The 23,306-nt window shown below is 38.6% G+C and overlaps 4 protein-coding genes across 23 annotated transcripts in view; 1 reads left to right on the top strand and 3 right to left on the bottom strand.

Annotated features, from left to right (window-relative positions):
* gart (phosphoribosylglycinamide formyltransferase) overlaps positions 1-6,674 on the bottom strand; it is a 28,062-nt gene extending 21,388 nt beyond the window's left edge. For 2 of the 4 annotated variants that reach the window (XM_028470855.1, XM_028470882.1), the window contains exons 1-6: positions 6,344-6,666; positions 4,027-4,176; positions 2,725-2,820; positions 2,476-2,650; positions 1,197-1,308; positions 868-936 (exon numbers count right to left, since the gene is read on the bottom strand). In XM_028470855.1, coding sequence (XP_028326656.1) covers positions 868-936; positions 1,197-1,308; positions 2,476-2,650; positions 2,725-2,820; positions 4,027-4,171 — 597 coding nt within the window. In that variant the 5' untranslated portion in view covers positions 4,172-4,176; positions 6,344-6,666. Of the gene's footprint in view, positions 1-867; positions 937-1,196; positions 1,309-2,475; positions 2,651-2,724; positions 2,821-4,026; positions 4,177-6,343 lie in introns of all 4 variants that reach the window. The other 2 variants (XM_028470863.1, XM_028470872.1) reach the window with 2 other exon arrangements.
* A 2,100-nt stretch (positions 6,675-8,774) lies between these two features.
* On the bottom strand, positions 8,775-17,221 carry LOC114473281 (uncharacterized). 2 transcript variants are annotated; one of them, XM_028462818.1, is made up of 5 exons: positions 17,092-17,221; positions 11,440-11,699; positions 10,484-10,750; positions 10,272-10,418; positions 8,775-10,188 (listed from the first exon to the last, which is right to left on the bottom strand). In XM_028462818.1, the coding sequence occupies exons 2-5, from the start codon at positions 11,684-11,686 to the stop codon at positions 10,046-10,048; spliced, it is 804 nt and encodes a 267-aa protein (XP_028318619.1). In that variant the 5' UTR covers positions 11,687-11,699; positions 17,092-17,221; the 3' UTR covers positions 8,775-10,045. The 2 variants fall into 2 exon arrangements, with proteins under 2 accessions (XP_028318619.1, XP_028318610.1); XM_028462809.1 differs by lacking the exon at positions 17,092-17,221 and adding an exon at positions 12,523-12,557.
* hemk2 (HemK methyltransferase 2, ETF1 glutamine and histone H4 lysine) lies at positions 17,002-20,551 on the top strand. Of its 2 annotated transcripts, none has more exons than XM_028462830.1 (6): positions 17,002-17,251; positions 18,214-18,300; positions 18,892-18,982; positions 19,055-19,138; positions 19,204-19,345; positions 19,419-20,551. In XM_028462830.1, the coding sequence occupies exons 1-6, from the start codon at positions 17,118-17,120 to the stop codon at positions 19,532-19,534; spliced, it is 654 nt and encodes a 217-aa protein (XP_028318631.1). In that variant the 5' UTR covers positions 17,002-17,117; the 3' UTR covers positions 19,535-20,551. The 2 variants fall into 2 exon arrangements, with proteins under 2 accessions (XP_028318631.1, XP_028318640.1); XM_028462839.1 differs by having other exon boundaries at positions 17,130-17,251; positions 18,130-18,300.
* The window catches only part of unc80 (unc-80 homolog (C. elegans)), a 62,142-nt gene continuing 58,442 nt past the window's right edge, over positions 19,607-23,306 (bottom strand). For 12 of the 15 annotated variants that reach the window (XM_028462675.1, XM_028462741.1, XM_028462706.1 and 9 more), the window contains 4 exons: positions 23,187-23,292; positions 22,365-22,385; positions 21,958-22,142; positions 19,607-21,364 (listed from right to left, as the gene is read on the bottom strand). In XM_028462675.1, the coding sequence (XP_028318476.1) occupies positions 20,918-21,364; positions 21,958-22,142; positions 22,365-22,385; positions 23,187-23,292 (759 nt within the window). In that variant the 3' untranslated portion in view covers positions 19,607-20,917. The remainder of the gene's footprint in view (positions 21,365-21,957; positions 22,143-22,364; positions 22,386-23,186; positions 23,293-23,306) is intronic. The other 3 variants (XM_028462686.1, XM_028462733.1, XM_028462787.1) reach the window with 1 other exon arrangement.

The raw sequence follows: 23,306 nt of genomic DNA, 5'->3' as shown, positions 1-23,306 counted from the left end.
ACAAGTGAGCTAACACAAGCACCGAGCTAACGCTAGCGCCAAGCTAACGTCACGAAATGCATTTTAATAGTCTTTTCAGAGACAAAATGAAATGACTAATGAAAACTTTAGACTTAAATTAAATCACGTAGGCCATATCATCAAGAATCTAAAACGAGCACACAGCACTAACATATGAAGTCTGAAGACGGTTCAACTGCTAATGCTAACAAAACAATGACAGGGACGTCTTATCACACTTTTTAGCGTTATTTACAGCTTACCGAAGAACTCTGTTTGTCGTCTCCAAAGATAGAAGGAATTGAACCCTCAATCAGACAAAGTCTTTTTGCAAATCCTTCTTTATACTGGTGGAGGTTGATGAAGCAGTCATCCTTGAAGTGCTTCGCGCACACAAAAATGACCTTATCCACAGATGTGGGTACATTTCCGTAAAAAATAAAACTCAACCAGGCACTTTGAAAAGGTTCTGATGCTGGGAGACGTTGTAATGAAGCGTGTGGGTTACTACATCCAACAACCGAAAATTTTGACTTATCCTCTGGTAACTTCAGCATCCTGGAGCTTGGACAACAAAGTGTTGGGCCTGGAGTCGATGTCCTAATTTGGCAGTTCCGCTGGAAATACTGTGACATCATTGTTCAAAAAACGTAATAGAGAATAGAAAAATCGAAACAGATCGAAAAATATGATCAAAACGGAATATAAAGATATCTATGGAGCACCTGAAGAGACTAATTTGAACTTTTTTGTACTTCTAAACACTCTAAATATACAACAAAATGCATTTAAGGGCTAAAAAAAGTGGATTTAGCATGATATGTCCCCTTTAAGCAACTTTGTGACACAAACATCAGTGGTACTCACAGAGACTTCCTCCCCCTCCAGGAGTTCCTCCACCACCACCGTGTCGCCTGCAGGTCCAAAGGCTCGATCCTACAACACACACACTTAACGGTAATAAGTTGGTGAAGCGGGGAGCGCGAATAAAAAGTAGAATAAGGTTTAAAATGTAGGGTATCTCCGCCAGTTTTTAATAGTAAGAAATAATAAACTGCATAAAGTTGCATAAGTTACTGCGTTAAGTTCATCAGGAGCGATCACACACAGGGTTCTGAGGCCACGCACGTACACGCACGCGCACACACACACACTCTTACAGTGATAATTACAATAACCTCAGGGTTGACCGTTACCTTCATGATGTCCATCACTGCCTGACAGGCCTCGTCCTGATCTCTAGCAACGATCACGCCCTTCCCTGCTGCCAGACCGCTGGCCTTCACCACCAATGCTGGGAAATCAGCACTGGGAAGTGACACAGATACAGTATGCTGGGAATTTAAAACTCAAGAACAGACACTTTGACAGAGAAACTGCACACAAAATAATTAGCAAAAGTGATGCACTTAAACCTTAAATTGACTACACTGACATTAAGATCTTGGGAGGAAACACAAATTATATTATAAGACAAAAATCTCAAGAACACTTGGTGTGTTATATAAAACCAAAGATTTAGTTAATTACAATTCCATGTTTGATACTCACATATATGACATACTGTGTAGAAATCTGGGTTACCACTTTTAAGACCACAGAAGGGCTGCACGCTTATGGCCAAAATGATAATTGCAATTATTTATCATATTAGGGAAAAATCTGTGTTTTTATTGCACTATGTACAGTTTACAGTGCAAAATTAAGCCTTAACAAAAAAATATACTAAACAAATTAATAAAAAATAAAATAAAACCAAAAATTAAAAATACATTAAAGGCTAACTGAATAAATATATATTGCAGACGCTCAATAATTTAATCCTGTCAATCAAAATCGTGATCACGATTAAAATCTGATTAATCGTGCAGCCCTAGACCATAGTAAATGACATTGCTTTATTCGGGGAAAAAGGCCATATGACTGATAAACAAAGCAGGATATTATGACCATACACATCTATTATTTGTAATATCATAACTTGTGAAAATTAAAGATATTGTTTATTATAAAATAACAGATAATTTTTGAAGCAAAATAAATATGATGCTGCTTTTCACTACAGCCTAAGAAATGAATTTATGTTTATTTTCTACCAAAAACAAGATTAGAAGTAAAACAAAGATGTCTGTCTGTTCTAGGGGTTAAACTGTGAAATAATGTTGATATAGACATAAAAAGGAAATTTATAGAGTTATGTGAAGCAGTAAAAATATGTTTGTGTTGTTTGTTAAATGTTGTATATAAAATAATGTGCATGTGTACACATATATATATATTTTTTATTATTATTATTTTTTTTTTATTATTTGAAAAAATGCAACTCAAATGTACTTGTTGAATGCTTGCATTTATGAATTATGTCGGGCATATATGCATTTTCCCTTCTGCCTGTTTCAGTCTTATGTATTTTTAAACTGTGATTTATGTTTGTTTGTTTCAGTCTAACAAAAAAACATTCATAGTGAAACTGACGTGCGTATGTAGCTGCAGGCCTCCTGAGGGTCGGTGAAGGAGCCGTAGCGTGCCGTGGGAATGTGGTGACGCTCCATGAAGGCCTTGGAGAAGCTCTTGCTGGCCTCCAGCTGGGCCGCTTTAGCCGAGGGGCCGAAACATGGCACCCCCGCTGCCGTCAGGTCGTCCACGATACCTGCGGGGGAAAAACGATGGCCTCGATGAGAATAATCGTATAGAACAGAGGATCTGAATCCTGAGAATTCTCACCTGCTGCCAGCGGCACCTCTGGTCCAATGACCACCAGCCCCACGTGGTGGTCCTTACAGAACTGAGCCAGGATGGTGTGGTTACTCACCGACACCTCTGAGAGAATGATTACAAGCAGATTTGGGCTCAATTATAATAGTAATCACGTACAGATTGACATAAGTATAACTGTAATTGAAACAAGCTGTTGCATTTTTTTTATTTGTTTTTTTTTTTTAAATCGTAAATGAACTGCAGTTCAGATAATAGACTAGGGGTGTGACATCTAAGGAACTAGTGATAGACTGATACATCGGCCAGCCGATATTATCGGACGTTTTTTTTTTTATTTGTATCGGCATCAGCCGATGCGGGCTGCTGCGTTCGCCAATCTGCATTATTTACAGAGAGCAGAAATATTTTGTACTTGTTCTACATCACCTGTTTTTAAGATTTGTTCAATATTTTGTACATGTTGTCATTCTACCTCACCTTTGTTCATTTCAATAAATTGTTCCTTTTTTAAAAATTGAGACTCCTACCATTTGTTATGTATCGTGTAATTTTTATGATGTAAATTGATGGAGCAAAAGTAGTATCGGCTCAAGACATTCAGCAGTCCGTATCGATCATTGGCCCTAAAAAAATAAATATCGCTCTACCCCTATAAGGAACCTCACGATTCCATTACAATTATTACAATATTAACAATTAACAACATTCAATTAACCCAATTTCGTAAGGTTGTAAAAACAAAAAATAAATCGGCAATATTTCACCGCACGATTATTGAACTGAGCCCAAAAAAGTCCAAACTGATTTTTTAATAATTGTTTTTTGATAAGAAAAAACATTTAATTGCGCTAACATATGCACAGCATGTAAACGCCCAGTCACTATGAGTCAGTGAACGCACCATCAGACGTTGTTGAACTACCTCACTCCTCAAAGCATTTTAGCTGAAGGTTGATTGCACTTACACTGTTTACACTTTTTAATAACTTACAAACTTAACAAAAACCAAATCCATTGTAGAAGCAAAAGTTAAACTTTATTGTAAAATGTAATTTTGTAATTTGACAGTTTGATAAACATATCACTTGTTTTTAATATTAGTAATTAGGGATGTAACGATTCACTCAACTCCCGATACGATTCGATTTGTAAATGAAAAAATCGTGAGAGAATCGTATCGTGAACCCAGTATCGTGAATCGAATCGTATCGGGAGTTGAGTGAATCGTTACATCCCTATCAGAAACTCAACAAACCACTTAATGATTGAAATCTCACAAATTAACAAAAACTACATGTTTGTGTCTACCTGAGTTCTTGATCTTTCCGCAGTCGGCTGTGCCAGCGTTGCCCGGGGCGACCAGTACCTGCTGAACTTGTGGCGACTGGGCCAGCTTCCACGCCAGGGCGTGCTCCCGTCCACCACCGCCGACCACCAGCACCCGCTCCGCCATGTCCCCTGAGGGACGATCAAAGCTTGTGATTCAGGCGGATAATTCATGCAACGTCTGACCTTTAGCGACAGAACGCTGACCTTTTCCTTTGCCTGGTGTCTTATTTAAATGGTGTAATGGCCCTTTAACAAAGACTCAATCAACTAGAACAAAAACACCAGCTGACAATTACACAGCTCCAATAAATCACAGAGAACGTGTTCCTCAGATTCACAATCAGTTTTTCCACACACAACATCCATGGTGACCTGAGCCGCCTCACGTGACCTGACCTTTGTGCAATCTGTGCAAACAGCAGGTATGATCTGATCAGACGGAGAACACAGAAATCACTGTTTCACAATTACACAAATCAGAGGATTTGATTGGAAACAGTCTGCTCATGTGACGCACGTCGCAAATCAAATGCATGAGCCTTAAAACGCGTCGAAGTACAAGACGAGGTCAAATCTTGTTGCATGCAATGATTCCTCAGCCTTAAACCTTTTATTTTTTACCATGCCTGCATTTGTTGTCCTTAAATATTTTTTTAGTGCGACAAACGTGCTACTTTTTTTCTACTAGTCTTTATTTTTCTGTATTTTTGTCGGAACAATCACACACTTTTTTTTTTTTTTACAAAGGGTGACATACAATGCAATTTACCAGATAAATAAAGTAAATTAACGCCTGTGGTCTTTGAGAGTCCTCTTTCTTAAAACAAAACTCATATTTTGACAATGTAGAAAATTACAATATCGCCTATATAAATATATTTTATATTGTTTATTTTATTTTAAAACACTTAGATGGATGCCTTAGGGTGCCCTAACCCAGACCTTCCCCAAAATAAGCCAGATTAAAAAACTCACTCACACATGCTGTCCTTTAGAGGGGGAAAAAAAGGCAATAAATGTGCCTGTGTGGCATTTTGACCACTGAATTGTCTTTCTGATCAGACTGTATTTGAATTAAAATTATCAAGATTTGTATCATTCATCATTTTGAGAAAAAAAAATATATCCAGATATGAGTTTTGGTCCATATTGCCCAGCCCTAAACGCTGGCCTTAGTGATTCATTAAGCTCATGTCTTAAAAAAAAATAATTTGAATTCATCACAATCACACATCTTTAGAACAACTGACTTGCATTAAAAATATGGGGTTTTATGTTTATTTTTAGTTGAAAACGATAATCATGCTAAATATTAGCAGCAACTCACAAAACAACAACACAAACAGACAAAAATATACTGAATAATTAAAAGAACAGACAAACAACAATAAAATACACAAAATGACACCAAAACACACACACATGGAGAGAGAATAATTTAAATAATACCACCAACACACAAAAACACAAAACGATAGTGATTAGAACATGAACTGAAAATTAAAAGCTCAGTCTTGGTCCCACATCAGGAGGGAAATGAGGAAAAACTACACACAAACACACAAAACAAGAGATAAATATACTGAATAATAAAACAAAACAGACAAGAAAATAAACAAATATACAATATGACACCAAAAACACACACATTAAGACAGAAAAATACATACTATAACAAGCGCAACACACGAGATGAGAGAAAAATACACAAGATCACTACATAATACACAAAAAAATAACAGGAAAACATACAAAACACACACAAAAAAAAAGAGAAAACATACGTAATAATTAAAAGAACAGACAAACGACTACAAAATGACACCAAAAACACAAAATGATCCTAATTACAACATGAACTGAAAATACAAAGGTAATGATAAAAACTATAGAAATAAATCTTTTCTGGAGGCACTAAATATTGTTTCGTTCACTTACTTACAAAATGAGAATCTTTTAAATGCATGTTATCGCTCATTCACTCCATCATTATGCTTTATAGATTTTTAAAAATAGTATTCGAAGCAAAATGTTGTCGTCGAACAAAAGTGGAACACGAACATGAGCCAAAAAAATAGTTAATGAGATCAATCACTATCATGAATTAGACAAAGGGGTTAAATATTTGACTTTTGACCTAAATAACACCACAGAAATAATTAAAACAAGGTAGTTAGGTTGACAATTTTAAAACTAGCATGCAACCAACTTTGGTCTTTTTTTTTTCCCCTCGTGCGCGTTGCTTCACGCACACATTCAAACATTAACAATCATTAACATTATAGTCCAATCTTACCTGAGTGTTTTTGTAGTTCCGTGTGTGTAAATGAATCACTTCAGGTTGTTAACCGTGAAGCCTCTCCTGTCTGATGACTGACCGCACGGACACACGCTGGTCTGTAATCACACGCGCTACACACCCGCACACACCACGTGGATCCAATTACCAACGCCACAATGCACACAGTAACGCAACACGTTGAACAAAAAGAGGCTAAAGTGCTTAAAACTATCACTTTGTGTCGATGTACGCTGCAGCTAACTACTTACTTTAAACAGAGGAAACTCTGGAAAACACATTTGGGGTAACTTCGGCGGTTCTTCAACTTCCTGCGGGGGCGTGGCTTCGAACTGCATCATGGGAATTGTAGTCAACTAGCAAATAGTCGCGTTCTGCAAGAGATGAGCCAAAACGCATACAAATTTATAGAAAGCTAGACAACATAATTACATAAAATGACTACAAAAACACACAACAGCAAAAAAAATAAAAGAAAGTTACAAACCGAAACAAAAACCCAGATAACGGATTCACAAAAAAGCCTCCAAAAATCACAACAACAATACACAAATTGGCACTAACACACAAAACAACATAAAAACAAACAAAATGAGAGGAAAATACCGCTAAATGACTTCAAAAACACACAACGGCAAAAAAAAAAAAAAAAAAAGAAACACCAAATGAGAGAAAAATTATAAAATTATAAACAGACACCAACAAAAACACAGAAAACAGATACAAAAAAAGCCTCCAAAATCACAAAGCAACAACAAAAATACCGGCATAACACACAAAAAAAACAAACTAACAAAATGAGGGGAAAATACGCTGAATGACTTCAAAAACACACATACAACAACAGTGCAAAATGAGAAATAAACAACCACAAAAAAGGAAACAAAACCATAAATTACACCAAAAACACATAAAACGATAACACAACCTTTATGTTATTCCCTGTGTTAATGCTCAGATTGGTAATTTTTCTAAATGTTGACATGAATGTTGATAACGTGGCCCTCGGAACAGAAAATCATTTTTTGTGACCCCGCTGTGATAAAAGTTGGAAACTTTGGGTGGTCCGTGTCTTTTCAAAAAAAAAAAAAAAAAAACAACATTTAAACATTTAAAATATCTTTCATTTTAGGTGCTTCTTTGTACCAATCAACATTACAATTCCCTACAGTAAATGAAGAAGAAAAAGTATTATACATTAAAACATCACATTTATTTATTTTGTTGCAAAAACAACACCTCATTATTTCAGATGACGTAAACAGATAATTTTTAACTTACTTTAGACCAGTGGTTCCCAAACTTTTCCTGTTGGGCCCCCTTTTAAACAACAAAAAATTATATTAAAATTTTCTATTTATTATTTTATTTTATTATCTTTATTGAAAAAGATTTAAAAAAAAAAGACTATTCTACTCCAAAAAGATAACATGTGCAATTGCATAAATGTTCGGCAAGACCATCCCCCAGTTTGCGAACCACTGCTTTATTCCTTTATAACAGCTATGCATGCTTTATTGTTGCAATGAAATAAATAATATTATTGCATAATTGTACGGTGTAACACCTTGGTGGTGGGGGGCAGTTAGGATGATTTAAACTAACATATTTCCATTTCATCAAAATCCATTCATTACTTTTTGAGTTTGACTGTTCACAGACACATAAAATATAACAATAAATAAAAAATAACTTCATTGGAGAAGGTAAACACTAAAGTCTTGGTGAAGGGAAAAAAAAGCACAAACTGAAACCAGTGCTGCTCCAGTTGCAATGTACTTTGCCAGAATTCTGCAGGGTAATTTGCACAATATTTCCAGGTTGTAGGGGAAGAAAAGTTTGATTCAATATTACTGCAAATGCTGTAGTACTGTAGGCCCTATTTTTGCTGGTCTTACTGAATTTGTGTTTTTTCTGTAATTTTTACTTTGAATAAAATCATCCTCTGAATGGACAAGATACTCTAATGGGTCAAACTTGGCCCGTGGGCCTTGACTTTTACACACGTCGTATACAGTCTTTCTAATGAGTCTTCCGGTTGTAGGACTAAATGCATAAAAATAAAGCAGAGCAGTGTCATCGATATCTGTGGAGGCAAATCAATAAGTTTGGAGAGTCAGTCATAAAAATCTCACATTAATACACACACACACACACTAAAGCTAAACTTTTATGTTTTTTAAGCATCTTAAAATGCAGTTTATTTCAGGATTATTGATGACCTACCTAACCATGTGTGTATTGTTGGACACAAACATGAAAACAACAGTTTCAAAACATGCACTTTATTCTTCAATGTAAACATATACAACATGCAAACAAAGTATAAAAGTGTATGGCGCACAGCACACACACACACGCACACACACGAGACAGAGTAGTAATAATAACAGAACACACACACCATTTGAATGTGATTGGACTCCGTTTGACGGTGCTACACGTGCTGCAGCCATGAAAGAAAATAATAAAACTATGGCATTTTCTGTTCGTCTCGGTTCTCTCTTTGACTGAATCCGTAAACTCTCGTATCGCTCCGCTAAAACAGTTGAAACATGGCGGTGTTGACTGGAAAAGGCAGTGACCGGGGCTGAGGTTTAGAGCGGACCAATCACAGCCCTTACGTTCTGTGTCGCCTCGACTCCGAGTCAGGATTATTGGGAGGTGCACGTCAGGTTACGGCGTGGGGGTCTACGTCTACGTAGAGAGCTACGTGCGGCTACAACGTCGACCTGACACAGAAGATCAGGGTTAAAGAGTAACTAAACCCCTGCTTTCTGATGACCTGCCACTAGGAGGGAAATTCAAACAATGCCTTGATTATGGGCATTACTGCTGTAGCAATAAGACACGCCCACTGAGACAGCCCAGTGCTGTGCACAGACAGACAGTAATACACACAATGATGTGTCTGTACACACACACACACACACAGTGAGTTCATAAGCTGAGATGTGTCACTACAACCACAGGCACACACAGCGCTAACAGCCCTTCTCTACCACCACCTCGCTCACATAACAATAAGACGTTCACACACGTACGCGCACACGCAGAGACAGAAGGAAATACACACATAGCATAGGTGTGTCTGTAAATACACACATAGCTTGATGAACACTCTGATTAGCACAGAATCTGCTCTTTATAGACGCACAGAGGCACAAACATCACCGGTACGGTGGCTGTTTCACACGGAACACAGTGGACTTCCTCAGTTAGGCTGTCAATCAATGTTCACTGAGGGCTGTGACTGGAGGAAACCCTCCTCCCTCCTCTCAGCTTTTCTAAAGTGGGTGGGGCCAGAGGTGAAAGTTGACAACGCAGGGGGATCCAAATAATCAATTTCAGCCATTAGCAAAATTCTGTTGTAATAGCCAGCATTCAACCCTTAGAGGGCAGTAACTCTGACTTTTTACAAATAAATACGCAAAATGAAAACACTTTTACTAAAATGTGAAGAGTATAATTCATATGTATTCAGCAGAAAAAAGTGGGCTTGAGGTTTAGTTACGCTGTAAGGTCAGTGTTTGTTGGGACACAATAATGATTATTGTCTTACAACAGGGATGACCTGTGCTCCCCTTGAGTGATCAGCACAAACACTACGTAGTCATCACGGAGCTCTGAAATGTTAAATCCTGTCCTTGTGCTTTGATAATCAGAAGTTTCATCCCCTCAGTCACGAACGTGTCGCACTCACAGCAGAGGAAGCTTTGATGCTTCCAGGAGCTTCTGAGCTGTTTCTGACTGTCGTAGAGCAAAGAGTGTGACGCCTGAGCTGTACGCAGCAGGAATAGTGATGTGTGTGTCTCCTTCTTCCACCATCTTCCTCACTTGACCTGAGAAAACACAAGTAAACTGTGAGATATGATCACAACTCTGGAGTGAAACGCAGCAAAAGTCTTTTTTTTTTTTTTTTTACCTTCCACGTCCAGGCTCTTCCACCGAGGGTCAAGCTGAGTGAACTGGGACAGGGAGCCGTCGGGCCTCAGCCTCGTCAGCACGTCTTCCCGACGAATCAGCAACACAGATTCACTACAGAGTCGTTGGTGCAATTCCTCTTCACTCACTGCAACACAAAGTTCCAACAATAAACGCTCAGTTTAACCCAGAGAGCGACAGCAGTTTCCTCACCTGCGTCTAACGGGTTGGTCATGTAAACCGTGTCGGTGGCGACTCCAAACACAAGCTGGTGATGCCAGGCGTCAGGTACTTCCTCGCCTTCGGGTACCGCCCGCTGCATGTTCATTGTTGCCACGGGGACGGCTCCGCGCCGAATCCAGCTAGCCAGCCAGGAGCTGAGTCGGATCTGACGACGAGGGTGGAGATGAAAGAATCGACCCATCACCTTGTCATCGCTGGCCTCCTGAGCACCCTGGATGAGCTGAGCATGGGTCGCACCTGATTGGTCAAAAAGAGGGTCTGATGTGAAATAAAATAGACTTATGAGTCACTTCAAAACATTTTCAGGACGTCCCAAGCACTTTGGTCCAAAAAATTCTGATATTTTTACCAATAGTTCCTGAGATATTGGAAGCTGAAGATGGAAGAAAAATAAGACACATACCCCATGTCACTAAATTGTCCATATCTCAAAAATTATTCATCCAATAAAACTAAAAATATACAGTTTGACTCTTGAATAACACAGAAGAATTGGTAAAAAAGGTCAACATTTTTTGAGACTGAAATGCATAGAAGAACCTATATTACCTTTTAAATTGAGTGTTAGTGCAGATTTTTAAAAAAGTGGGAAATATTCTCTCTTTCGTTGTGAAATCAGCCAGGACTGTTTAATTAGTCAGGAAGCTGCAGCTTCTGCTACAGTTTGACATTTCAAACATTTTTTCCAGTAAAGTTACAGCGATTTGCTGCTGTGCATTGAAATGTCAATTTGTACCGGCAGCAGCTTCAGTGCGCATAATTGGTTAATTTAGTGACTCACTTGTTCCAAGGACAGGACCAGGGTGAAAAATAAAAAAAAGTGCATTAAAAAGCAGAACATTGAATGATTTCATTGCACATATCACCAACTACATCTTTAGATTTGGATTCTTCATGAAACAGATGATTACTACTTGTTTTTTTACCAGCTTCGCTCCGGGACAGCAGATAGTCAGGTAGAGGAGACTTGTTCCTCCTCAGGCGTGTTTTCACGCACCGCTCCACTTTCTCCAAGGCCACGTCGACACCCAGAGCCTTCAGCACATCCACCACAGCCGTGGCTCCACAGGCGGACGCTCCGATCTGCTGCGTCTGCCTTTCCAGAGCCTCCTGGATGGACCAGATCATCGCCTGCTCCTCCTGTTCCTCACAGACATCACTCTCAGCCTCCATCTGAACGCCTCACCTAGAAAAACAAAGTTAATCATGAATAAAACTAATATATTCAAAAATATACATTTTAAACACTTTTGCACAACCTGGGACTTATTTTTTCATCATTAGATGTGAAATCCTGTCTATGTGAGCAGTTTTAGTACTACCAAACAAGTATTCTGTGTAAATTCACAGTCCTACTGTGAATCCCTGTTGTGTTAGACCAGACATGAGCAACTGGTGACCCTCAATCTAATTTTGAGGAGCCCACCAAAGTAAAGGTACAATTGGAATGCAAAAATAAACATCTCTCTAAAAAAGCCACAAAAAACTTACAGAAATAATACACAAAAATGTCAATAAAATACACAAAAATGTCAATAAAATACACAAAACCACAAAATACGCAAAAGGAAGAAGAAAAATAAAACAAATACACAAATTGACTTCAAAAACTTAAAAGATAATTAAAATGTGCAAAAACAAAAAATAAAAACGAAAAAAAAACACACAAAAATACAGATTAAAAATAATAAAAAATAATTTAAAAAAAATAGACAGATTGACTCCCACAACTCAAAATACTACAATTAAAATGTGCAAAAGCAAAAAAATAAAAAATACACAAATTGACTTAAAAAACTAAAACGATTATTATTAAAATATGCAAAAGTAACATAAATATACAAAAAACCAAAGAAAACTCACAAAATGGCTAAATAAACACGAAATATCGCACACAGCCCTTTACTGTTTCCGGTATTAATGCTCTGAATGGTCATACGTGTTGACAATGTGGCCTTTAAAACAGACAATCACAATTTGTTGCCCATTTCTGTTAAAACATTTCTCACCACGTCTGCGTAAACCGGACAGACGGAGTTCAGCGACTGCGCATGCGCAAACAACACGTGGTTCGCTTCTCTGATTGAAAGGACAACAACACTAGCGCCCCCTCCTGGAGCCTCCTAATCACAACTTATCACCGTCCCTTCACAGAAATTTTACAAAGAAGCAATAGAAACTGCATGTTATGTAATTTTTACTGTTTTTTTTTTCACAGTAGTGACACGAACTGCTCCTGGATCTCTGCTGTCCAACACGATCCCAGTTGCAGTTTCCCAGTAAACCAGTAGAGGTCAGTCTAATGCCGTGTGTTCATAGAAGATGATGAGCTAATGCATCTACTGGAGCTCCAGTTCTTCCTTTCCCAGGAGTTAGAGCTTGGTTATTCTCAGCATTGTTGAATTATTTAAGTCGGTTCTAAACTGAAATTCAGCCTAATAAAATAAATAAATAAATAAACTACTGTAACATTTTGTAGCAATCCCATAATAAGCAAATAAAGGGCCAATATATCTGATACTTTTGAATATCTGAGGTTGACGGTGTCATTGAGCTGCTGAGCTTTATATACTGTATATAAGCAATATATAAGTAGTATTACATTATGAGTCGAACTTTTATTTAATTATTTAGTATCTGTTTATAGTCAACAAAGTTATTATATTTATTCAATCAAGCCTGAGCCATATTATTTATATTCAGTATATTTGTTGATATTTCATCAAATATATTAATTTATTTTAAGTACAGTTGTGTGCGAAAGTCAGGGGACCCCTTTAAAAACAGCATATTTTATATATTTAAAAAGTTATATTCATATTTACTGTCTCTCTGGTATATGGGAAAAAAAGACAATATTGTCAGGAAACATTAATGCATAGTTATATTTTATTTTATAAATTGAACAAAATTACAAAAATGAAAAACATAATTTTGGCATGTGCAAAAGTCGGGGCACCCTACAGCATCAGTACCTTCAGTACTTAGTAACATCCCCTCTGGCAGATATCACAGCTTGTAAACGCTTCTTATAGCCAACAACAAGTCTCTGGATTCTATTATTTGGGATTTTTCCCCATTCTTCCTTGCAAAAGGCTTCCAGTTCTGCAATATTCCTAGGACGTCTTGCATGCACAGCTCTTTTAAGATCTACCCACAGATTTTCGATAATGTTTAAGTCGGGAGACTGTGAAGGCCATTCCAAAACCTTCAGCTTGCGTTTCTTGAAGTAGTCCATGGTGGATTTGGAGGTATGTTTAGGATCATTATCCTGTTGTAGAAGCCATCCTCTTTTCAGCTTCAGCTTTTTTACAGATGCTGTGATATTTGCCTCCAGAATTTGCTGGTATTTAATTGAATCCATTCTTCCCTCCACCCGAGCAATGTTTCCTGTCCCACTGGCTGCAACACAACCCCAAAGCATGATGGATCCACCCCCATATTTAACAGTTGGCAAGGTGTTCTTTTCATGAAATGCTGCTCCTTTTTTTCTCCAAACATACCTTTGCTTATTGTGGCCAAAGAGTTCTATTTTAACTTCATCAGTCCACAGCACTTGTTTCCAAAAGTCATCAGGCTTCTGTAGATGTTCTGTTGCATATTTTTGACGTTGTATTTTATGATGAGGTCGTAGATAAGGTTTTTTTCTACAGACTCTTCCATGAAGGTCTTGTTTGTGTAAGTATCGGCGCACAGTGGAAGGGTGCACCACCACTCCTGAGTCTGCTAAATCTTCCTGGAGGTCTTTTGAAGTCAAATGTGGGTTTTGGTTTCCCTTTCTGACCAGACTACGAGCTGTTCTCTCCGAGAGTTTCCTTGGTCTTCCAGATCTCTTCTTGACCTCCACAGTTCCCCTCACCTGCCATCTCTTAATTATGCCTCGCACTGTGGAAACTGCAAGCTGAAAACGCTTTGCTATCTTCTTGTAGCCCTCCCCGGCATTGTGGACATCAATTACTTTCATTTTTTCTGTCTTACACAGCTTCTTAGAGGAACCCATGGTTGCTGAGTGTTTGTGCAAGGTTTGTGGAGTCGCCGTATTTAAGAAACCCTCAAATTGGCACCAGCTGGCACTCCCTAATGACAATTGTTGACACATGCTTCAGGACCAATGAGCTGGTAGAGGTCTGAGCTTGTAAAAAGAATCTGACACTTTGAAACTCTCAGGATGCCCCGACTTTTGCATATGCCAAAATTATGTTTTTCATTTTTGTAATTTTGTTCAATTTATAAAATAAAATGTAACTATGCATTAATGTTTCCTGACATCATTGTCTTTTTTTCACATATACCAGAGAGACAGTAAATATGAATATAACTTTTTAAATATATAAAATATGCTGTTTTTAAAGGGGTGCCCTGACTTTCGCACACAACTGTATTTTATTTCTATTTTTCTTACCTCTTATGTCATCAGTCTCTACACAATCTTTTTTAGTTGCATGCATTAAATAAAAGGACACCACCGACGTTGGGATCAATATTATCGATATTTTAGGATTGATCGGCCCACCACTGAAATGAACTATTTAGATGAAACTAAAATAATTTTCTGCTCACAAACAGGATCTAAAAATAGTCACATTTGATCCAAAATCCACTTCCATCACTATGAGGTGTGTATTTATGAACCCCGAGTCCAGACGCTGGTTAGTATTCACCTCCTCCCCCGGGTCCCTCTTGGTCACAGCGTTAGCTGTTGGAAGCGCTAGATATTAAGAATGATTTAACTTCCTTTAAAAGTCCCCGTAGAGACACCAGGAGAAGAAACAAGCCAATAGTCAGGGAGACACAGTCACTGCTATTTTGCACACTTCAGACCCTAATAGTTTGTTGTAGCGTCGAGTACTTCTCTAGCGCTTTTTCCTCCCAGACTCGTCCCACCCATTAAAGTCCCCGTCTTATGTTGCATAGCACAATCTTTGTCGCAGCTCTTTATAAATATTGCAGTTGACTGCTGGCTGTGGCTGCTCTGATGCGCAAGAAGAGCTCACATACACAACTTTATGCACGTCCAAAGTTTTCTGTAGTAACAAATAAAACAAAATTTAACAAAATGTGAAGAAAAGCATAACAAAAACCTAAAACAGACAAAAATATAAGAAATCAGGTAGGAGCCCATGTAAACACTGCGACAAACTCAATGAGAAATTAACAAATGAAAACATTAAAAATGAAATATATAACCCCTAAATGGGATTTTATAATGTTTATTTTTATTTACAAATTATAATCATACGAAATATTACCAGCAAATCACAAAACGGCAACAAAGACACACTAAATGAGAGAAAAATCTACAAGATCACTACAAAACACACAAAAATAACAGAGAAACATACAAAACAACACAGGAAAGCACAAACCGACACCAAAAAGTCACAAATTGAATTTCAGATTATATCTGCTTATTTAGAGCAACCAAAAGCACAAGTTGTCAAGTTTGACTGAAAAAGCTGCTAAATGCTTCACTCCAATAGGAAACAAGGTGATGTTTAAAGGAAGTGACATCATCAATCACATGATCAGGATTCTTTTATTAATCCCAATTGCTTTTGTTACAGCCACTTAAGAAGAAAATCACAAAAGAAAGAATAAACATTAAATAAGTGTATAACTAAGTAAAAAAACTGTTTACACACACATTACAGTCGTAAAAAATAAAGTAAGATAGATAATACTATTAATAATACAAATTATATACATATGATACAGATGGCAAAATGGAGGTAAGGCTATAATACCTCCGTTTTGAGGTGTTTGAAACTTTTTCACTCGTTTTTTATGCCTTACTATAGTCCTGAGCCTTACCACCGCCTCAAAATGAAGGTAATGCTATCGTAAGGCATAAAAAAAGGTCAAAAAGAAGTTAAGGCTTTAGCTAGGCATCAAAACAGGCGAAAAAAATTGAAATGAAAAAAATAAAATAAAATGTTTTTTTTTGGTTGTAATAAGGCTATCATCAGAACCTAAAAACTAGTGCAAATATGCGGATTACACCTAATTTGGGATCAAAATGCAATAAGACATGAAAAATGACAAAGGTTTACAAAAAACGAAATTGGAGGTAAAGCAATACATAATTTAGTTGAGATGAGGTTATAAGATCCAAAACACTTTTTGGGGGGTATTTTCTGAGTGCTTATGAAGATAACACTTTTTTTTAAAAAAACATTAAGGGAATACCTATAAATACATACCATTTTGACCTTGACAACGATCATATTAATCTTTAATGGACTTTTGGCAGCGCATCGTTAATTTACAGGACTACACATCCCACAACGCAACGCGCGAAAATGTCAACAAACTGCGAGTTCACGGTGACCGCAAACTTTCAAGTAGCAATTTTGACCTTTTTTCTTTTTTAAAATAAATAGTTCGATTTTTTTTTAGTCATTTTAAATACATAATCGCTCACATTTGACCCCACTTTAAAACGCTAAACTGACTCGTTTCGTTTTCCGCCTACGTCACACCATGACGTGACCACAAATACGGAAGTAGATGTTGGTGAAGCGCACACCCACATGGTTTAGATCAGTTAAGTGTTATGTGAAGCTGTTGTGTGTTATTACCGGGTACTGTGAACCAGGCGGTGATCATGTCGGGGTTCCCCACACCGGTGTCCACCCACGTAGGGAGAGGAGACTTTAAGGACGTCTACGAGCCGGCGGAGGACTCGTTTCTTCTGATGGACGCGCTGGAGAAGGATGCTCAGAGGCTGCAGCTCATCAGGTACACCTAGTCCGAATAGTCCCTCCCATCTCCGTTCCTATCCACTTTTCCTTAACCTTGTGGTGTTCGGAGACTTCTTAAATGAGTTAGAGTAATGCCATCACGTTGTTTTCACAATTAGACGCACAATTAGTCTGCCCAATCCTTTCCCGGGCCTGATTGTTTCAACGCATGCGCGAAACGCGTCTACATCCGGTCGGCCTATTTTACGGCAGTTCGTGTTTTATTTAAAAGGTTGAAACCCTGCTATTTAAAAATAAATACATTAAAATTTATGTTTTGAGTGAATTTATTTTGGTTTTTACACAATATTTACATGTGTCGTATGATCGTTTTACATTCAAATCTCACTTGTCATGAGCTCTGTTGTAGGATTGCGAGTAAAGGAAGTGACGTAGTCTAGGTTAATGACGTTTGTTATGGTGAAAAAAAACACAATTTTTCGAAAATGATCTACAAAAAGCTCATTTATAACACTTTCCACTGTCTCTAACTACTGATATAATCTCAAATGTCACAAGGTTTGAATGTAAATCAAAGGAAAAGAGGCTTCGAAAGTGAAAATAAAACAATGTTACATTGAAAATGGCTGCTCACACTCACCTTCCACTCACTAATATGAATCACGATAAATAAAACATAATGTGGCTAAAATGTTTGATAGATTTTTTTTTAAGTGCTCTGTTTTGTCATTTATAATCTTATAATGTCTGGCATATAGATTTTTTAAAATTGTGGTCTATTTTGGTAAAGGACGCATCAGTGTTTCCTAGGCTAAAGGAGGTTATAAAGGAAGCATTCAACCTCCTTTCCCTAGCTCAAAGAGAATTGGAATGCTCCTTATCATGGCCACCACTTAAACACTTCCCTGGGTTAAGGACAAGTGCAAAGGAAAGGAGATAGGAGGGAATATTCAGACGCAGCCACACTGATGACACCTGCGTGGCCCCTATGCTCTGCAGCCCATGTGTGTGCGTGGAGGTGGGCGTGGGCTCAGGAGCCGTGTCTGCGTTTCTGGCCTCGGTGATCGGACCTTCAGCTGTTTACATGTGAGTCCATACAATACACCATATATCATGATTACTCAACAATATATCTCAGTATCAATAATTACAAATTACAAGTACAAAAATGGTATGACGAAATTACATAATTTAGTTTTCCTCTGAAACGCAATTATAATTGTTCTTAATTACTAAAGTTCAATTACAATTAATCACAATTACTGGGCCTGAAATAAATAACCCTATAAAACCAAAATTTTCTGTTGCCATCTCTTATGAGTCTTAAATCAGCAGTAAAATACACTAAAAATATTATCCATCATCTACTTTTTTTCTTATCTATTGGTTACCTTGTTAGAGTTTTAATATTTTTTGGTGTGGGCATCTGAGCCTTTTTTTGTGTTGATTTAAATGTAAAATGTGGGAAAGCTTGATACTAAACTTTTTAATAATTTTTAACTACATATGTGTTAAACTGTAACATGGTTCCCCAGTTTTGAATTAAATTACAATTGACAATTCTGTTACAGTTAGAATTACGACGTAATTATAATTGACCCCAACCCTACTAGTAGTACATGTAGAGCAATACTAACTTTGATATGGTAAATGTATTCACACTGTTCTTCGTTGTAGTTGCACTGATGTGAATCCTGCGGCTGCACGATGCACCGTGGAGACGGCTTCCTGTAACAAAGTGTCCCTGCAGCCTGTCCTCACAGACTTGGTGAGACTACAACTCCCATGAGCCTCCTGTGAATGTGCAGGATTCAGATCCGGTTGGATTCTTTTCCTGTAGGTGGACTGTCTACTGCCTCGGCTGTGTGGGAAAGTGGACGTGCTGCTTTTTAACCCTCCCTACGTGGTGACACCATCAGAGGAGGTGCTGACTCAGCTGTGCAGCTCCCGTGTTGGATCCGGTCTCTGAGCGTTTTCTCCCCCCTGCAGGTCGGTGGGTCAGGGATCGAAGCGTCTTGGGCTGGTGGGACGCGGGGCCGGGAGGTGACTGACAGATTCCTCCCTTATGTTGCAAAGCTGCTGTCCAGGAAAGGCCTGTTTTACCTCATCGCCATCGCTGAGAACGATCCAGGTGTGTCTTTAGCATCTGTAATCACTCTTAATAACATCTTAATGAATATTAATGTCTTTTTGTTTCTCACCAGGCGAGATTATTGCCCTACTGAGCAAGTGGGGCTTAAAGGGAGAGTCGTGTTTGACTACCAGAGCTGGAAATGAGAGGTTGTCTGTGCTGCGCTTCCACAGGAGTCCAGAAACTTGAACTGGATTACAGTTACATTCTGTAATGAGATCAACCTGCCACGAGAGGAAGACAGTGCTCACTAAGACCACCTTCCTCCAGAATGACTTTATTACACGTTAGCCTCCTCCTTCAAAGAAGACAGTGTGACAGACATTGACATCGATTGGGAGCTAATTTATGAGAAGTTGATCACTAGGTTTGGCACATGACTCAAGGACAAATGTTAATGAGCAGCTACACAATAGTAAACTTACTGGAATACATATGAAATATTTGCCAAACTGGTTAAATCGGTCACATGTAAAACGACTTCACTCTGCTGAACACATAAAAGCAGCTTGTAACCAAACTTTTGGTGCAAATTATGGCACATATTCCTAATACAATAATTATAACATCAGATTATCATGTTGACAGGGACACGGGGAAGCAGCTTCCAACAGTGAACTAGACGAGACTTAAAGGTATTGCAGCCGAGCCATTGGAGGATTAGCTTTGGAGGTATGAGGTTATTGGAGGGAGGGGATGATTGATGGGAGGTTACACGAGCTCAGAGTTTACGTTAAGGCTTGGAATGACAATCCCAGGGTACCCACATTTATGGAATATGAAAAAAAGGTTTTCCAGTCTTAAAAAGTCATGGAATAATTTACCTTTTTTTTGGAAACATAGCCTGTTTTATTCTAATGTTTAAAAGAAAAAGAAAAAAGTCTTTAGGGGTCACGATCCCAAAAAGGTGGGGAACCACTTTACCAGTGTCACTTTTTACTTCACTAGTAAACCAAAACTGATTATAACTGCTGTAAATGTGAGTACTAGTAGAGCTTAACTATGGTTAACATCACTGAAACTCAATAAATCAGGTCTACTTTGACGCCTGCTTAATTCACGTAACAATGATCAGATTATAATTAATATAAATTATTTGTATACTGTATGATTATTGTATTACACGCCTGATTGTGTTGGTAATAACTGCTGACAATCAATACCAAAGCAACTATATTAATAAGAAAAATAAACTAGTTATTTTAAGTGTTTTTACCTCTTTTAAACAGTCTTTCTCTTGTTTTTGAGACTTTCAACTCTTCTAACATTCCATGACTCAATGGGTTTGACTAAACTCTTATTATAAACATAATCTCACAACAACGCACTACATTCTATATAGACTTCAGAATTATATATATATATATTTTTGTTTTTCCAATGAAAAGGTGCTGAGTTAACTCCTCCATATATATTATATTGATAATGGCTTTGTGTAGTAACTATATATAAATTCAGCTCTGAGTAGCTTTGCAACACTGTACATGTCATAGCAGCACACTTTAAGCTTTAAATAGTGACTTTTCTTTCTCTAATGGACGTTACCTTGACACAGTCCACCCGCCACATTCCCTAAATGTGGGATTCATCCAGGTCCCGGTCCACAGGTGAGTGACGGGGGGATCTGCGGGGGGACTGAGGGGACAGGAGTGGTCTGAGGAGGGGGTTCTCTGTCCCGTCATCCTCATTGAGCTGCTGCAGGGTGTCGCTGCGTGGCAGGAGCGCCGTGGTGTCCTCGTCCCCAGGGCTCTCTCTGATCCGGGATGGCCCCGTCGGGGGTGGTGGGAGAAGTGGGGCTGCCGGCAGTGGCGGTGGGGGCGGGGGTCCAGGAGCAGGCGCTGTGCTCAGCACAGGGAGAGGAGGGGGGAGTGGAGAGCAAGTGCGGGACAAAGGGAGGGGGGAGCTGGTCCGGGACAGGAGTGTGGGTGTGGAAGGACGGGAGATGGAGGGGGGAGGAGAGAGGCTGCTGCGGAGCCCCCACTGCTCTCGCTTCTCTTTGCTGGTGATGGCTGCAGGAGCCTGAACACATCACAACAGAAAGTCTTCTTGTAATGGAGCAAGGTTAGGATCAATTAATTACAATTATGGCATAATTTGTAATCATAATTGAATTGTAATTGAGTTCCAGGACTCCTCCTAGACTATTAATGCAGCACTAATGACTATAACTTGGCCACAAATTGAGATACAGTGCTCCCCCACTGGTATCATTGAACAATATTTCCTTTCAATGTCCCTATTTTATGTTAATAGGGACAATACAATTTTACATAGTAACAATACTGTGCATGTAACTGATGTTTTGTACAGTTTATAGCTATTGCTAAATTCTAACTATTGTCCCTAGCTGGACTTCTACACAAGATAAATAAAAAGTGCACTAAAATATAAATGTAAAGATGTTAAAACGACTTCGTACGGCATGTAAAAGTTGTAATGCATTCTTTAGCATTACATAAACATACATGATGCATGTTCATGTGAATTTGTTGTTCTTTTTACTTTTTTCTTAAGAATTTTATATTTCGATAGCGCTTTGAGATGACTATTGTTGTAATTTGCGCTACATAAAAAAAGTTGAATTGAATAAACACATTTGGCCCGTGTGTCACCTGTGTGATAGCAGGAGCGTGCAGGTCTGCAGTAACAGTGGCTGAAGAGGCTGGAGGCACTTCCAGTGTGGGGGACTTGGCCATGGTTGGACTGGGACTGGGTGGGGGTTGTTTACTGGAACCTGATGGCGACTGCTGGCTTTGAGTCTCTGTAAAGGTGACCGACCTTTTTGGGTCTCCGTGTGCTGTGGGAGCACATGCATGCATGAGGGGTGAAAACAGAAGCAACAGTAGTAGCAAGTGACATCAGAGAGGGGAGGCAGGGATGGTACGGGAGGAAGGGGGGTGGTGGGGGAGGGGATTAGGAAGGCAAGACAGACATGCAGAGCGTCCTATTGGGTATGTTTGCAGGTAACAGGGGCAGGCCATTGCAGGGTGGAGAGGAAGGGTTAAGGGACGTGTCTCACCTTCACAGTCCAATAAAGTTTCTTTAATTCGAAACATAAGGCATGAGACAGAACAGAGTGAGAAGAGTCAGTCTGGTGAAACGTGGTACAACAAACAACATTGCAACAAAGACACATGTTGTGAATGGGGGCGATGGGTCAGTTCAAGTCAGCACACATACACTTGATTTTTGTGTTTCAACACGAAGACACGTTTAGAATTAGGGCTGGGCGATATGGACCGAAACTCATATCTCGATATTTTTTCTCAAAATGGCAATATATACAATATTAATCTCTATATTTTTAACTTGATAAAGTCTAACCAAAAGGACTATTGTGGGTTAAATGTGCTGATGAAAAATGCCACACATGCACATTAATTAACAAACAGCTACACAATGTGGGCCACATTTGGCTTTTTCACCTCTAAGGGACAGCATGTGTGAGTGAGTTCTGTAGTGTGGCTAGTTTAGGATGCACTCAGCAATCCATATACAGTAACTGTGCTTTTCAGAGAAGTAACAAAAGCAGCCATTACTAAATCTAGTGTTTTAATGCAAAATAAGCTATACAACTTTACATCTCAGATATATGTTAAAATTGTTAAGGACACTGTTTGACTGCTCTCTATGAATAATAGTAAATACTTTTATGAAATAGAAAACTCCATATATCTTGAATCACGATATATTGCCCAGCTCTATTTAGAAACCACTTGGCTGGCTGTGTGCGTGATCTGAAGTGGGGAGAGAAGTTTGGCCCCTTTGGCCCAATGTCAAAATAGTTGAAAATAAATGCATTTTATTTTCATAATAAACATTAACGCGTTGGTGATGTTACCCAGTGGTTTATTTTTGGGCTGGATGCTCCGGCGAGTGGTGGAAAGCCTCGCTCCAGATCGACCACGTGGTTCCGTTTTAGGGATGGACAGCAGGGGGCGACGTAACTAGAGGAAGGTCA

The sequence above is a fragment of the Gouania willdenowi genome, chromosome 2 (assembly GCF_900634775.1).
Source record: "Gouania willdenowi chromosome 2, fGouWil2.1, whole genome shotgun sequence".
Lineage (NCBI taxonomy): Eukaryota > Metazoa > Chordata > Actinopteri > Blenniiformes > Gobiesocidae > Gouania > Gouania willdenowi.
The sequence above is the reverse complement of the archived record's forward strand: the minus strand, read 5'-3'. Positions and strand labels throughout refer to the sequence as shown.

Bases quoted from the DNA above. Each gene is read 5' to 3' on its own strand.
- LOC114473281 (XM_028462818.1), bottom strand. From the start codon at position 11,686: ATGGAGGCTGAGAGTGATGTCTGTGAGGAACAGGAGGAGCAGGCGATG. The intron at 10,751-11,439 runs GTAAAAAAACAA...TTGACCAATCAG, and splicing joins GCTGTCCCGGAGCGAAGCTG to GTGCGACCCATGCTCAGCTC. The intron at 10,419-10,483 runs GTGAGGAAACTG...TTTGTGTTGCAG, and splicing joins GACCAACCCGTTAGACGCAG to TGAGTGAAGAGGAATTGCAC.
- hemk2 (XM_028462830.1), top strand. From the start codon at position 17,118: ATGTCGGGGTTCCCCACACCGGTGTCCACCCACGTAGGGAGAGGAGAC. The intron at 19,139-19,203 runs GTGCTGACTCAG...TCCCCCCTGCAG, and splicing joins TGGTGACACCATCAGAGGAG to GTCGGTGGGTCAGGGATCGA. The intron at 19,346-19,418 runs GTGTGTCTTTAG...GTTTCTCACCAG, and splicing joins CATCGCTGAGAACGATCCAG to GCGAGATTATTGCCCTACTG.